At 38.8% G+C, this 16,263-nt stretch overlaps 1 protein-coding gene across 5 annotated transcripts in view; it reads left to right on the top strand.

The window, feature by feature from the left end:
- Positions 1-16,263, top strand: part of Arhgef28 (Rho guanine nucleotide exchange factor 28) — a 306,403-nt gene that overhangs the window by 222,044 nt on the left and 68,096 nt on the right. For all 5 annotated transcript variants that reach the window (XM_071612505.1, XM_071612508.1, XM_071612507.1 and 2 more), the window contains 8 exons: positions 62-104; positions 4,432-4,555; positions 4,841-4,973; positions 11,322-11,377; positions 12,393-12,441; positions 14,272-14,416; positions 14,501-14,628; positions 15,797-15,937. In XM_071612505.1, the coding sequence (XP_071468606.1) occupies positions 62-104; positions 4,432-4,555; positions 4,841-4,973; positions 11,322-11,377; positions 12,393-12,441; positions 14,272-14,416; positions 14,501-14,628; positions 15,797-15,937 (819 nt within the window). The remainder of the gene's footprint in view (positions 1-61; positions 105-4,431; positions 4,556-4,840; positions 4,974-11,321; positions 11,378-12,392; positions 12,442-14,271; positions 14,417-14,500; positions 14,629-15,796; positions 15,938-16,263) is intronic.

Consider the following 16,263-nt stretch of genomic DNA (forward strand, 5'->3'; position numbering starts at 1 on the left):
CTAACACAAGACTGCAAGTTTGTCTGCATTAGTTTTCATTTTATTTTTCTGTGTCTTACAGAGCAAAGAGCTTACAGCTTACCAGAGCCACCAGGAGAAAAAAGGTACTTTAACTGTTCCAATTTTCTGGAGTGACCACTTGATCCACCTTTGGAAATGTTTGCATATCTTGGTTATCTGTTCAATGGCTTGTGAGAAGTTTCTGTGTAAAAAAAACGATCCTTCACTCCCAGGATGGGATTATGGCTCAGTAGTACAGCGTTTGCCTAGAATGTGTGAGGCACTGGATTCTATCCTCAACACCACATAAAAACAAACAAACAAATAAGCAAAGGTATTGTGACCATCTACAACTAATTTTTTTTTAAAGATCCTTTGTTCCCTTTGTGATTTGTATCAGTGCAAATTGGACAACTGTCTCTTTTAGTCTCAGGTGTGCAGGCCTTGGAATGGGGAAAAGATGTTTTGTTTTGGGGTATTTTCAAAACTGAATACCTCCACATATGGCACCCAAGGGAGCAGTGTGAGGACCACCTGCTTCAAGAAGGCAGCAGGTCTGCCCTGGATCTGCTGTGCCAAAGAGAAAACTTAAATCTATTAACAAATCTCAGGATGGTCAGTATAGGCCACCTCACTCATTCCAGGGTGCCTAAACTTCCTCATTCTCTCTTACTATGGATTTTTCTTATCAATGTTGGATTTGAAAGGAAGAATAAATGATGCAGAAAGGATTTCAAGCATTATCAGTTTTCTGGTTGACATGCAGATTTGCAGAGAAGCCTGAACTTCTCTTTTTCCTAGAAGGTAAAACCATTGCTGGAGGAAAGATTGCAAAATAGACTAGGAAACAAGTATGATAGCTGAGATCTGTTGATCTTGAATAACTAACTGCTCATGAGTCACACCATGGAACAGATCTGGGGTCATATGCAAAGCTAGCACTAGAAATGGCATAAATGTTTGGCTTTAAGAAATCATCTAAAAAACAGTAAAATTGACTGAGTTTTGGTCATTTTAACACTAAAGCTCTGAAACTGTTTAATATGTAGTTCAGGACAGACTGTTTTGTTTTAAATGTTAGAATAAAAGTATCAATAAGAAAATGGCTCTTTTGTTTCATTTCTATTCTTTTTGGACCAGAATAGATACTTCCAAATGGTATAAACAGAAGAAGTCTGGGAATGTTCTTGAAGGATAGGATGACAATGAAGACAGCCTTGTGATGATGATAGTGGTGATAATGAGGAGGACAGAAGTACTAACCACTGATAATTACTGGGTGGTTTTTTTTTTTTTTTGAGCCTTGAACTGTTTTAAACAGCTTATATTTATTACCTCATTTAGGCAATTTATTTCCTAATTATGGCATTTGATCATCCTCTTCACCATCATTTTGATTAGAGGTTTTCTTCCTTTAATCTTTTCAAAAATTGGAGAAATAATGGGCTGATTGTAAAGATGTTTTAAAAATAAAAACATTTATTTTCCATTTGGAGAAGGATTTAAGACTGGAGGAGCCAGTGCTCTACTTGGTTAAATAGTAGCCTATCGTATACTTTCACATGGATAGGTTGTGTGTGTGGAGGCCCTTTCTAATTCCTCATTCCCTCTCCTGTTTTCCTCTGTTCTTTCATCTTTTTTGGTCTATATCCTGAAAGCCCCTGACTTTCTCTAACATACTCCTTGTCATATCTAGTGCAGTATAGCCTTCTTCTTGCCTAATCTCTTCCTGGTGTCTTGTTAGATATCCCAACCATACCTGATGCTTCACTGTAATCATGTTGCAGTTAGCTACCTGAAGGACTGCCTTCTTAGGAGTCCTCTTACTAAGTTTCTGGAAAAGGATACATTCAGGTACAAAGGGGCTCATGCCGGAATTTTCAGGCTTGTTTAGCAGACACTTCATCTATCCCAGTTCTTGAAGATCACAGAGCATAACTCAGTTGTCTTTTTGCCACTTCTATATAAAATCTAGAACATCTAAAGCTGTTTTTTTTTTTTTTGTCGTTGTTTGTTTATTTGTTTGTTTGTCATACTGGGGATTGAACCCAAGGCCTTATGCATGTGAGGCAAGTACGCAAGCACTCTACCAACTGAGCTATATCCCTAGCCTTTGTTTTTTCTTTTTTTTTTTTAACTCCAAGTATTTGTGTGTTAAAGGAAGCATCACTGTGTCAATTTTTAATTTGCATAGTGGGAACTTCTTTTAACACTTTAGATGCCCTGTTCTTTTAAAAAACAGGCAGTTATAGATATAATTGATTAAGGATTAAGATATTGAAGATTTATATCCTTAATATATTTTAAATATCTATTTACATATTGAGAGGGCAGTACCAGGACAGCCTCTGAAGAATGGGCACTAGTGTTTTGGCATTTGTGTGTTTACTTTGTCATTGCTCAGGTCTTATTAGCTTTTGAGCCTTAAAGGTTAAATGGCATGGTTTATGTCATTTTGTAGATATGCATAGGACATATGTTAAACTTGGTACACTTAGAGATTTTTAATCAAAACTAAAAAAAAATTGGTACAGTTTTCTGTAACTTGGATAATAGGAGTAAAGTTGGGTAGCTAAGGGTTTATTTCATTTTATTTGTGAAAGTTTAGTTCTTTTCCTGGTGGGGAGTAGGGGAAGAGACTTCTTGACCTTAAAATCCACACTGACCTGACTTGACCATTCTTTAATTCATTATGTCCCAAGTTTTCAATTCTATATAGGACAATGAGATGTAATAGAATTTAGGCCTTTTTACCATTCTGCTCTTCTTTTAGACATTGTATGGCACTTAGTGGGGTCAAAAAAGGTGTTCCAGAGGGGATTTAGTGTAATCTCTGGAATGTGTTTTTCATCCTTAATTCTAACAGTGAGCCTGTTGACTATTATGACAAAGAGTTTTGCAAATCAGGATGCCTAAGATAACAGAGTTTATGGGGGAATTTTAGATTATATTAACCAGTCAGTTAACTAAGGCAAAAAGACTAGAAGTGGCTGAGGAAGTAGAGAGGAAGTAAAAAGACCTGAGATCTTTTGTTACTTTCTGTCATCACTCAGTTCTGTTCACTTCCTTTCCCTTCTAGCTTTTTCAGATGCCTTCTGTCAGGGGCACACAAAGTTTCACTTACTGTGCAGGATTTGAATAGAAGAACACAGACCATCCTGACTGTGCCTTTAGATCTGTATGGCTAAGAGGTAGCTCTGAAGCCATTGGAGATATATATATATATATATATATATATATATATATATATATATATATATATATATATATCCTAAATACATTATATATAGGGAATATATATAATATATTATATTATATGGAATATATATACATAGGGAATATATTTTCCCTAAATGCATTATAGATTTGAAACTCTTAAGTACTGAAGATAGAGCTTCAATAATAATTTAGTTTAATGTTTACAAGGTTTAATACATACTAGGTAGGTATATATTAAAGTGTGGAATAGGTCTCAGAAGTAGCTTAGTCTAAGCTTGTCATTAATCAGATAAGAAAAACTCAAGTCCTAAAAAGTTCTCATCAAAAACCACCTTTTCATGAAAAGCAATCATGAAGTTTAAGGGGAGACTTTAGTTAGGAAATATTCATTATAGAAATAGTGTACAGAAGTGTTATCTGGCTTGACATGAAACTTAGTTTGATTTTTAATATATATTTTTTTCTCTCTCAAGTAATAGTGTCGGAAATATGAGTGTTAAAGGAAGTTCTAGGGGGAAATGTAACTTTGTAGCTTAGATTCTTTTTCCTAAAGAATGGTCATATGCATTAGAGGAGAGTAAGTGATGCTCAGTGTGCTCATGGTCGTGTGCAATCACCTCTAGCTTGCATCTTATTTTGGGAAGAATCCAAGGTCTTTTCTCCTCTGCTATTCAGAGTCTCAGATTACAAATAGCCCAAAGAAGTGGGAAAAACTGAATTGATGGGGACACAGTCTGTTTCTTGGGCTATATCAACAATATATGTCTACTGAGTATCATCTCTGGTTCTCAAAATAAATAAAAGCCAGTTTTATATTATTGATTATTTAGCAACTTCTCCGTGTCCTGGGAAATTTCTATTAGCACAATAAGAGGGAAATGAGAATTCTCAGAGTAAAATTGTAAGTCTAAGATTTCCTTTACTTCCCTAATATTTTGGCATAAAAAATTTCAGGTATATAGAAAAGTTGAAACTCTGAAGTACTGAATACACATTTCTTCCACCTAAATTCTACAGTTGTTAACATTGTAAGATAGTTGCTTTATCACATCCGAAGAGATGTATCTATAAGATACGTTTTTAATAAAGAGTTTCTATTTTTTTCTCTTTGGAACAACCATTAAAGCCTGATTTACACATCCATCCATGCATATGCTGTTCTTGGATCAAACTTAAGTCCTGTGAACCATGACAACATGTTCTCTTTTGTAGAATTCAGGAAGAAGAGTGGGATAAATACATCATCCCTGCCAAATCTGAGACTGAAAAGTATAAAGTGAGCCGAACTTTCAGCTTCCTCATGAATAGGATGACTAGCCCTCGGAATAAATCCAAGGTAATCAAATTTCTGTACCTCTTGCTACAAGCGTCAGTGGCTTTCTTTCTCAGAAATTGGTATAGTTCGCATTTTCCTTTAAAAATCACCCACCCTAGATTTTGCACACATTTTCCATATGGAATATCTTCCAAGTCATTAGAAATATTAGAGCAACAGCATCCTGGCACCTAGTTCTTATTCTCACAGAAAACACAGACTCTGCCCCTCTGAGCTCTGCGAGAATGGCTCACAGCTTTTCCCTTTTTGCTTTCCCTCCACTTTCCATGGCTGCTGGTTCTGAAGATGAAAAACAAGGATGCCAAAGACAAAGAGAAGCTGAATCGACATCAATTTGTCCCAGGAACATTCTCTGGGGTTCTGCAGTGTTCAGCTTGTGATAAAACACTCCCGGGGAAAGAGTCATTCCAGTGCTCCAGTAAGTTTTGGGGTCTAGTGTGTGATGTGTTTTGTCTCCCCAGCCAGTAGGCTTTCTGAGACTAGGGCCATTGCTAAGCACATTTGCTAAACTTTCATTTTAGTGCCGTGGGTCTGATTGAGCAGTTTACCACGCAATAGCCAATACTGGTTAGAGTCACGACACATTGTGCACAGTGGGTCGCCTCCCTGAGCTCCAGGCTTATCTCCTGCCTACTTGACGTCTCTACTTGGCTGTCTCTGCAGCATCTCAAATGTTACATGTCTAAAACTGAGCTCCTGATCTTCCCCTCTGTGCCCATGTACAAGCTGACCCTTTCCATTAATGGCAAGTCCATCAGTTGAGCCAAATGCTCATGCTAAACACTTCTGAGTACTGTGCGCACCTCCCTTTCTCTCACAACTTACACATAATCCTTCGGCAATCCCCTTGGCTCTATTTTCAAAGTGTGTATAAAACCCAGCCACTTGCTACCCTTATCACGCTATCTGTCTGATGTAAAGCCATCATTTCAACACCATTCTGACTTATTTTGAACTTTTACCACCTCTTCTCAAAGCATTGGCCAGAGCTTGTTAAGACATGAATTCCTGGATTCCAAGTCTTTCAGCGGCTCCCTGTATCCCTCTGACTGAAGGCTAGAGCCTTACCATGGCCCATTTGATTGGTCCCATTTCTTCCTCCCACTTGCACCCTGCTTTGGCCACTCTGGCATCTCTGCTGTTCTCCCAACATCCAGGTACCTCCTGCCCTAGGACCTTCTCTTCCCTGGTGGTTTCCTCTGCCCACAATGCTCTTCCCTCAACTGGCCACATGATGGCTTAGGTTACCCCTTTTCATTCAGGCCTTTCCTATCCACTTTGTGTCTGGCTCTTCCTTTCCCTCCCTTTTATATTATTTACCACCATCTAACTTACTATATATTCTGTTTTATTGTTGGTCTCCTTTACTGTAACTCTATGGGGCTGGATTTTTGTCTGTTGACAATGGCTTATACATAGTAAATGCTTAGTAAATATTGGTTGAGTGAAAGAGCCAAAGAATTTAGGCCCAGGCAGGTGCAATACATTTCATGGCATTTGTTGGTAGCCAGAATCGGGGGGATATTTGGGAGATGGGGTGAAAGCACAAGGGGAAGAGAAGAGGAGGGGAAGGACCATGTAAAGTACCAAGCAACTCAGAGTGAAAGTGCTTATATGTACTTGCAGTTGTTCATCAGATGATGGCACAGTCTGTCTGTGGCATTAAAGGCAGACTGAATGCTTTTCTCACCCTTGGCACTGTCTTCAGAGATGCCAAGTTATTGTGTGCTGGAACTTCGCTGTCCTTCAAGACTTGATTTCTTTCTTTTACTGGATACAAAATGGCACCAGACCATTCAGATGTGTTTTAATTTGTTAAAGGTTTAGAGATTTGCTCTGAGTGCTGTTAATGGATCGCTGCTGGCTTGCCTGCATTTCAGCAGTCAGCTTATCCGTGTGGTGGGTGGTTGTTTCATAGGTTGTCACTTCACCCTTTCTCATAGGACCTGAGTTCTTCTATTGTGCCCCAGGCCACAACTAAGGCCTGTTTCCCCGCTATTTTCCATTCTCCTAGTTCTCCATTCAGTGCTTAATATCCATCTCTGCTTCTTCTTATGAAGCATCTGCATTTTGGCCTCTGTCCATACCACTTAACAGAAGTCTTGCTTTTGATGGAAACTTGGGATTACTTTGTAATTTAGTCCACAGTCTTTCCTCCTGCTTTTCGATTGAAATCCCTTCTTTGGGGAAGGGTTCTCTTCCTTTCCCTGGTGGCCACTCTTATCTTTTACCCCTTGCATGGTCCCCTTTTTCCTAACTATGGGTGCCCTCCAAACTCATCTTTTGAGCATTCATTCATTTTCCTTTTATAATTTTTAAGAATAGTCACCCAGTCTATGTTTTAAAATACCCAGCTTAGACCTGTTCTTCAGCTTCATGGACTTCTTACTTTCCTTTTAGTTCCACATTTTCAGTTGCCTAGAGGCTGAGCACCATGTAATTTATGGCTACTTTTGAGAATGATGGCAGAATGATAGATATAAACCAAGACTGTCACAGGCACTCAGCCTCATAGGTGACCTTGTGTATGGACGTCTTCTCCCAGAGATGGCATTGCCTCCTAGACCCCATGTGTTTAAAACCACCATGGTAATGTGGTCCCCTGCTTGGGTTAATGGCACTGCAGCCTCAAACTTTGGCTGCAGTGATCCCGCTTCCCTTTTGTCCCACCCTCCCTAGGTCAATCCATCACTCTTTCATTTCCCTTTTCACTGTTATTAGTCGGGTAAATTCCTATCCCACTGCTACGAGTGAATTGTGCTAGTTTCTCTCTCTCTGGGTGTTGTCACCTACAAATTAGGATGAATACTTTCACTGCACTTATCAAAATGCCACTTTCATCGGCTCACATAAATGTATGGACGTCTCTCCTTTTTGGTTTTACTGAGCTAAGCCTAGTTCTTTGCGTGGGCAGCCAGTCCCTCATCTGTGACCTGCCTTCCGGTCCCATGCTTCTCTCTTCAGCCTTAGTTGACCTTCCAAGGCCTTGTGAGTCCTTTGTCTCCTACCACATGTGTTTTCTTGCCTCTGTCTTTGTGCTTATGATGATCTCCCTCCTCAGACTCCCCTCCTCCTGCACATGGATCCAGGTGTCTTACCTCATCTTTGCAGGTCTTTCCTGTCTTCTGTGGTCTAAATTCCATCACGTTTGTGATGTATTGCTCCTATTCTGTTTATGTAAACCCTTCTGGAGTTTAACTGCTAAAATAGACCAAGTTCTTTAAGGACTTTAATGATGGTGACTCTTGGGTAGCCCCTGCAGTAGCCATCACAGAGCTGGCTCTTAGACACTCAGGCCCAGTGGATGACTGATAAAGCCAGGGAGCCAGGGCTCAATGGAAAGGAAACTTTTGTAGTAAACAAAATGTTGGTTCATCGTGGGTTGATACTGTGGATTTTGATGGAGGTTGCAGTGGAAGATGGAATTTGTTGGAAGTACTTAAAACATAATTTAGCTGTTAAAACAGTTATTCCTTTTTTGAAAAATAGATTTGGATTCATAAAAGATATAAGACTTAAGGAGAAATTTAAAATTATCTAAAATTTTACCACTTAGAAAAAATTGCTATTATTCATGGAGTCCCTTCTAATCACAAAAAGATTATATCAGCTTTTCATGCTAATCACTTGATGGTGATGTCAAAGGTATTCAATTCTAATTGTACATTTCATTTTTTTCTAATTTTTTCATAACATAAATGAACATTCCTTTGCACATATCACCACCCACATCTTTGATTATTCCTGTAGATTAAATTCCAGAATCAATATGTATGAGTCAAAGTATATATTTGACTTTTTTATTAACCATAATTTTTTTAGAATTAGTTTTAAGATTTATAGTTTTTTTTTTAAAGGGGGGAGAAGGGCATTGGTTCTTTAGCTTTTGTTTATTAAGTTTTTACATTGGGTAATAGGATATGATAGACAGTCTCTGCTAGGTAGATTACCATAGTCTATGGGTATGTTTTTGTTTTTAATAACAATGTTAATATTTCTAATCTTAAAACATGATTGATATGAAACAACATGTAAGTATTCAAAATCCCTGGGTCTCTTTTTTCTCTGTTAGAGTTGCTAATTTTTTCCAAAAATTGTATTTATATGAAATTCTCCATGTTTATGAATAAGTTTCCCTGCTTATATTTTGATATTACCTTAACCTGGTAGGCAGAAATTAAAAAATCACACCTTCATTGCAGATTTAACTGAAAACTGCCCATTTAACCCCATTACATGTCTTTTATGACAAATTTTACTTTGTCTGAGATGATTCCTTTTGTTCTCCTCTTCTTTATATTTCCCTTCACTGTCCCTGGGTTCTGATTTGGGGCGTGTGCCTTGAATTTAGCTAGAGGTGATCTGCAACACAACTGAACGAGCTTGTTTTATAGCAAAGAGTTTTTCTTATTTACATTTAATTTTACTGCTTCCAACTATCTTTTATGGCTCGTTGCTGTTTTCCTTGATGTTTGGCTTAGCTATTTAGACCATGTGTCCTTTGCTTTTATCTTCTCACAGGATTTGGCACAATACACTCTTTTAATATCTACTAATGAAGGCTTTAAGGCTAAGTAAGGCTAATAATTTAATACTCTTTTATTTCCCTTCTGTTTACCCTTTTCCCTAACCTCTGTTAATATACCAAGTTAATTATTATAATTATTATTACTTTTTTATATTGTATGTTCAATCTTTCAAGAATAATTTTCTATCTCAAGAAAAATTTGACGTTCTTATTTATTTTTTTTCCATTCTGCATCTCTACTTACAACTTTTAGATATGCTTATTTTCCTGGTTGCTTTTGCTTTCCTTCCTTCCTTCCTTCCTTCCTTCCTTCCTTTCTTCTTTTTTTTTTAATACAGCCAATCTATTCTTGAACCCTCACTTTTTATTCTGCTCTCTTGGACTGGAACAGGATTGCTCTGTTTTCTGAAAACTTGTGTAAGGAAGGGACCTATCTTTGCTCATTCACACAACTTACCTAGCTAAATAAAACCTTGAACTACTATCTTTTCCTTTGGTGCTGCCTCAATGATTGGTTCTCCTTGAGCTCTTCCCATTACAGTGGCGAAGTCTGTGGCTGCCTGAGGGGACTCCCTTTTTTCTGCTTGGATGTTAGAGGACTTAAACATTTTTAATCACATGGGTATTGTCAGAATGTGTCTATGGGATAGTTGTTATTTAGTTGTTTTTCTTAGAAGACAGGGAGACCTTTGGTGTGCTCTTTGCAGCATCATAATGTCTTCATGTTTTGTACCTTGTTGCTTCTGATCTACTTTTCCTGATTTCCTCCTTGGGTAAATATGATCTCTGATATCTGCCTTCTTTCTGTGGCATCTTGTGTTTTATAATTATACCTGTCTTCTCTACATTCAGGAAGGAATCTTTCAAGTTTGATTTCTAGCATGCCTTTGATATTTTTGTCACTCTGATACATCCCATCTTGTTAGCTGACACTCTGCTCTTCTGCAGAAGATTAAAAATATCTCCAAGAAAATATGTCCTTGCAGTCCCCACTTGTCTCACAGAGTTCCATTTTCCTCTCACCCCATTGGCCTGTCTTCACATCCTGTTCTCCCTTCCTGGCCTTGGTCCTATTTCACTGAAGCCTTATCTTCTGTCTTTTAGTTCAAGTATCTACATTTTTCTTCTCTACTGCTGGACTTTATATTCAGTGACTTGCTCTTTCCCTGAGTTTCAGTGTAGCTTTGTACTCTGGAATCTCAGAGGTTCTACTTTTTTCTTTTTCCTTGCTCAGGAATGAGGAGAGAGCCTGTGGATTTGCCAGGAGGGCTAGTATGTAGTGTGCCTTTGGCTCTGCTCCTAGGCTGTGGGGGTGTTGGCTAAACTGCCCCTTTATACCTGCAGCTCAAGAACAACTGTGGGGTTCTGCATCTCACCCAGTGCACAGTAGGTTACTGGCTCTTATCCAGCATGGCTCTGACAGGCTAAACTGGTGTCTTCTATCCTCATAGAAAAATATCTGCTAAAGGAGTTTCTAATCCATCATAGGCTTCTCTAGCTAAGATGCAGTATGTGGATGGGTAAAGTGAGAGGGTGGAGTGTGTGGTGGGGAGACAGGGAGGAGGAGAGGGAAGGAAGATGGCACAGGTTTCCCTGAAGAGAGCCTGGTCTCTGGGTCTGTGGGCAGAGAGTAGCAAGGCGTATAGAGGGTTTCCCTGTCTTCCAGTGAGATAAAGCCATGTGTTTTTATGTTGTTTTCTGATACAAAATCTGGAATGGTGGCTAACTTTTCTTTCCAGATATGCCTATCTCAAACTTTGAGTCAGGAACTCTTGTTGGAGCTGACAATAGCACCCTGTCCCCTGTCCCCCCCCTTCCCCCCCGACCTCGGCATTTTTTGTTTTCTTTGTTTCCACTGTCCTGGACTTTTCACCTGGTATAGGAGTGGGAGGTTGCTACCAGCCAGCTGTCAAAAATCCCTTCAAAGTATAATGCATAGGATAGGAGGTTCATTCTCAGGCAGGGGCAGCAGTGCCCAATATACATAATGCCAGGTTTCAGAATTGATAAGATAACTGCAGAAGATTAAAAATATCTCCAAGGAAATTGAAATTCCAACACTTGTGCTTAGGTAGAGCTATTTGTGATTTGAGTATTTGTCTTTCCTTAAGTTTTCTAAGTATTGCTAGCACTTATATGTTATTTTTATAGTGACTAGTAAAAGCAGGATGTGGTCTTACTCATTTCAGATCCACATAAATAAGATGGTGGTTTTTGAATCTTTTCCTTTTATTTCAGACTGTAACGCAAATGTACATAAGGGTTGTAAAGATGCCATGCCTCCATGCACCAAGGTAATCTCTCTTTGCTGAATATACATGTCTATATCGTATCACCTGTTTGAGATTTAACTCTTATTCTACCTAAATTTATTTCTACAATGATCATTGTAGTGGGAAAACATCCTCAAGGTGTATGGTTATTTACTAAATGGTACAATGTAGAAATAGAGGGAAGCCCAAGTGTGACCGTTTGTGTTACATGGTGTGGGTGCGATATGTGGGGGTTAGGCTTCCTGTCGAGACCTGCTTGCTTTACCAGTTCCAATTCCTGAGTACTCCTAAATGAAGAGTACATGGCAATTCTCAAAAATGAGCCAACACAAGAATTACCTGGAAGACTTATTAAAACCCAGAATCTCTAATTCTGTATGCCTAGATGGGACTGATAATGTGTATTCTAACACATTCCAGGATTTGCTGATGTTGCTGAGGTCCCACTTGGAGGCCACTGGACTAGAGGGATGTTCTCTGTCTTTGGGGTGGGCTTGCATGGATGAAGACATCTGATTTCTGTTCTTTCTCCCCATCCCATTATGTCAAAAGTGCATGATGCTTCTTCAGCAGGAAACTTCAAGTCTCAAACCTCTGTGTTCACTGAAATGTATATTGTGTGGGATCACAGAACTGAGACTGTCCTAGAAGGTCATGTTTCAGTGCTGGGTGGTCATCTCCTGCAGTCAGGAATACAAGGAGTAGAAAGAAATAGGAGGAGAAAGGCAGTGTTGGTAGGAGCTCCTCTTTCACTCTGGGTCTGAACACAGGAACTGGAGATGTCTGGTTGCCCCGAGGCTTTTAATGAAATGGAGCATTTATGAGGCTCACCTTCATCATTGCACATTTCATTGTTGATACACCTAAGTTCTTCACTGCGTTTGATGTCTTTTGCTTTGAGTTCCTCTTTGTTTGAAATAAATAAAATAAGAAAAATTGTACAGATGAGAATTCTATTCTGTGTAACTGTGTGCACATTCTTACAGCCCACTGGCACTTTGATCTTATTTTATGTGTTTCTAATATTCTTTACCAGAAATTTCAAGAGAAATATAACAAGAACAAAGCACAGACCATCCATGGAAGTAAGTGATGTGGAAAATGACAAGAACTTTAAAAGTTAATACACACCACACATTTTTCCATTGTTAAAAATACCTCTTGCTTTTGTTTTCTCATTTGCCCAATATTTTTCTTCTTTCATAACATATGCTTGGCGTAATTTTTAGTTAGGCAGCAAGGTTAAGAAGGATGTCATGTCTCTGACAGAAAGCTTTTGAATTATATGAGCTGTATTATCTACTGTACTAAACAGGACTATTAGGAAAAATTATCATCTGATTGCCTCACTTTTCAGATGCCATCTAGTACAATATATTATATTGATTTAATAAGCTTTTGAGGAAAAAGACACTATATTAAATGTACATATGTACACATATTTATGTTGATATGTACCACGTTCTTCTTAAGAATGACAAAATTTGGTGAAAGAAAAAAAGGTTTGAGTTTAGAGTCTGTTTTAGAGCCCAAGATTTTTATGAGTCCTTGTTGTCCATTGTCATGGCAACTTGGTGCTTTGACTAGCAATCTTGAAGTTATGTACTCCTTAGTACCTTTGGGATGACGGTGAAATTCCAAGGTATATAGAAGTTTTGTTTTTACAGTTCAAAATTTGGTGGTTCTGTTTTTTTTCCATTGCTGAAATTTAAACAGTTTCTCTTGAAAGTAATTGTGACCTTTGAGAGTTATTTGCATTACATTCAAGAACCAGTCACACTCATGTCTCCTAAGTTTGAAAATGATTTATTTATTGTGAGAGATTTTGCCATTCCTTCTACCTAAAGTTTCATTGCCTGACATGCAGCAGGAATTTTAAGTGCATGGTAACTTTTCATTTCAATGCTATAACAGAATGTGACTGATATTTTGAAAACCACTTCAATTGGGGGATAACTAGGTATGCAAAGTCATGGAAACCTGGTGTGATATTACACAAGGTTAAGTTAGTGGAGGCAGTAATAGCTGTTATGTCACTTACTCCCTGTGACTTCAGAAATCTCTCAACATGAGTTTTAAGATGCTTCTAAATTTGATAAGGTTAAGTGTGAAAGATTGCAAAGATTGCATCTTAGAATTGATAAGATATCATGTGACCTTCCTCTTGATAATCATGAGAACAAATCACACATGTATAAAATCCCCTGTAATATCCTGATATCTGTGAATTCCCACCTGCCTTGCCTGAAAATGTGTGTACCACGACTCTAATATTATGGGACTGCAATATTTTCTGAGAGTCATTTATGGTTCATATCAAATGTAAATGCATATTTATGCCTAGAACATTCTAGAACTGGCCAGAAAAGTATGGAAACACCATTTAGTTTTCAGTATGTGAAAAGAGAACAGCCCAGCTGGGTTTGCAGGTTTCCTTTGTCTGGATTTCGTACACCATGAGGAATAATCTCCCCCAGCATCATTCCATTCCATTGACACGCCCTCCCTGTGTGTATCCTTGTTTACACACACAGTGTGCATTCTAGTAACAGTGCTAATAACACCTTGCATCTATTTAAAGCTCACTTTAAGGAATACAAGCTGTGGTTTATGGGAGAGCTTCCCAGTGTTTCCCCATTCCATTTCCTCTTTTGCTTGTGTCATTCCAAACACCCACAATCTCCAAGTGGAGATGCAGTAGAAGGCCTGAAGCATGGTGTCGGGAGAGCATGAGAAAGAAGGGGCATCTGAAGCGAGTGTCAAGATGTGGCAGGGAGACCAGTTTCAAGTGTGAGCATGCAACACCTTAGAAGTGACTGTTTGAGGGTTTACCCTTCGGGCTTTGAAGTGGCTTTCTTTACTTGTAATTGCTGTCCTCTATCAGAACCACATGAAGTTTCTACTCTGATTTCCAGGTTCTTCAGTGAGAGACATCCCACAGCCTGGGCTCTCCCTGCACCCCTCTTCGTCCATGCCTATCGGATTGCCAGCTGGAAGGAAGGACACCGCAGGGCAAGTCCATCCATTGTCCAGAAGCGTTCCAGGCACCACATTGGAAAGGTAAGGCTCAGCCTGTTGTCTCACCTTTGTGGCTCAGACAGGCTGCTGGAGCTAACTCCTCTTCTCTTCCTCCCTCCTTTTCAGCTTCAGAAGGTCAGGGACATCCTTGGAATCTGAGGGTGACAGTAACAACTGGCGAAGCAGGTCTCACTCCGATGAGCTGCTACAATCCGTGGGCTCTTCTCCCTCCACAGAGTCTTTCATGATGGAAGGTGAGGAGAAGATGCATTTCCATTTATTGGTGCTTCTGTGAGCATTTGCTGAAATAAATTTTTTTTCTGAAGAATATTCATTTGTTCTTTCTGAAAGAAATCTGTTTCTTGGTGTCTCTTTGCTATAGGCTCTACTTTTAAAAATAAGGGAAATTTAGCTTTAAAGGAAATAACCAGGGAATAGTGCTCAGAAAATATGTTGCAGATTTTAAATGGACATATTCCCCAAAAGATTAGGCAGTGAACACAGCAAAGAGAATGAAATACATTGTGTGCTTATCACTAAAAAATGTTTTACAGGTATTGATGGATTGAAATGGCTCCTACATGAAAATGCATACTTTAATTTGTTAACCCTGGTCTTGTCTGGATCTCTGAGATACTTTTCCCCACCTGTTGCATCCTATTCCTAAGGGCATAAAAACATTTTTAAAGCATATTTTATAGGTCAGTTTTGAATATGGAGAATTGACTTTTGTATCCAAGTTTCATCAGTAAGTGAAGGGAAACCAAACGGAAGGAGAATATTGACAAGAGAGGGTTGGACCCTCTTCCAGGAAACTCTGTCTTTAAATCCTTTGTCATCTCATCTTTATTGTGATGAGTTAGAATCTCTCTAATGAGTGTTATTTAGGGCCAATAAGGGTGAGTTTTCCTGAAGGGCATTTGTGTATGTGTGCCTGATTCTATCAGGAAAATCTTTACTCACCTGAGATTCAAATTCTTATGCTCTGCCTTGTGTCTTGCCAAGTCAAGAGCAAACCAAGTAGTCAAGTTCAAAATTCAGATCTGAACAAATAGCAAATTAGACTGAAAAAAAAAATCAGTGAGCCTGAGGTCCTATAGGCACATTGTGGATTCCAAAGATTTCCTAAAATAGAGCAAGCCAAAATAAACAAAATTACCTTTAATTTTCTCTTTTCCCCCCGTAGATACAATCACTATTTGAATATCTGATTCTTCTTTGCTTACACGAAAGCTGTCTTGATTTGGACCATTTCATCCTTCTGGTTCTCAGTGTTTTGACTCCACATGCCAATATTCTGGCTGAGGAGTTTCTGTGTTCATAGCAGCTTTATTTGCTGTGCTGAACCTGCAAACAGAACTTGAAAGGTCTGTTTGAGCTGTGTGGTTACTGTGTGTGTTTTCTTTTCTAAACACATATTAGATGTCGTGGATTCTTCTCTGTGGAGTGACCTCAGCAGTGATGCCCGGGAGTTTGAAGCAGAATCCTGGAGTCTTGTGGTGGATCCTTCCTTTTGCAGTAGGCAGGAGAAGGATGTCATTAAAAGACAGGATGTCATTTTTGGTAAGCATTTCAAATATGTCTTGGGGCTGAAGCCGTGTGGTTCAGAGGAAAGAGCATGGAATCCCAGTTTTACCATTTCCTGGTTGCCTGATCTCAGACAAATGACTTTACTCATCTGGACCTCAGTTTCTCCACCTACAGATTGGGGATAATGAAGCTCAGGTTTAAAAAGTTTGATGCGCGGCCCTGTGTTCCATCCTGAGCATTACAAAAAACAAATCAGACAATGACAGTGAGACTTAAATGTGGTGTTGTATGTATCTGGTATAAAACAGGTTTTATTTCTCATACTCTTTTTAGATTTACTTAGGTTTGGCCTACACTTT

Source organism: Marmota flaviventris, chromosome 5, assembly GCF_047511675.1.
Source record: "Marmota flaviventris isolate mMarFla1 chromosome 5, mMarFla1.hap1, whole genome shotgun sequence".
Classification (NCBI taxonomy): domain Eukaryota; kingdom Metazoa; phylum Chordata; class Mammalia; order Rodentia; family Sciuridae; genus Marmota; species Marmota flaviventris.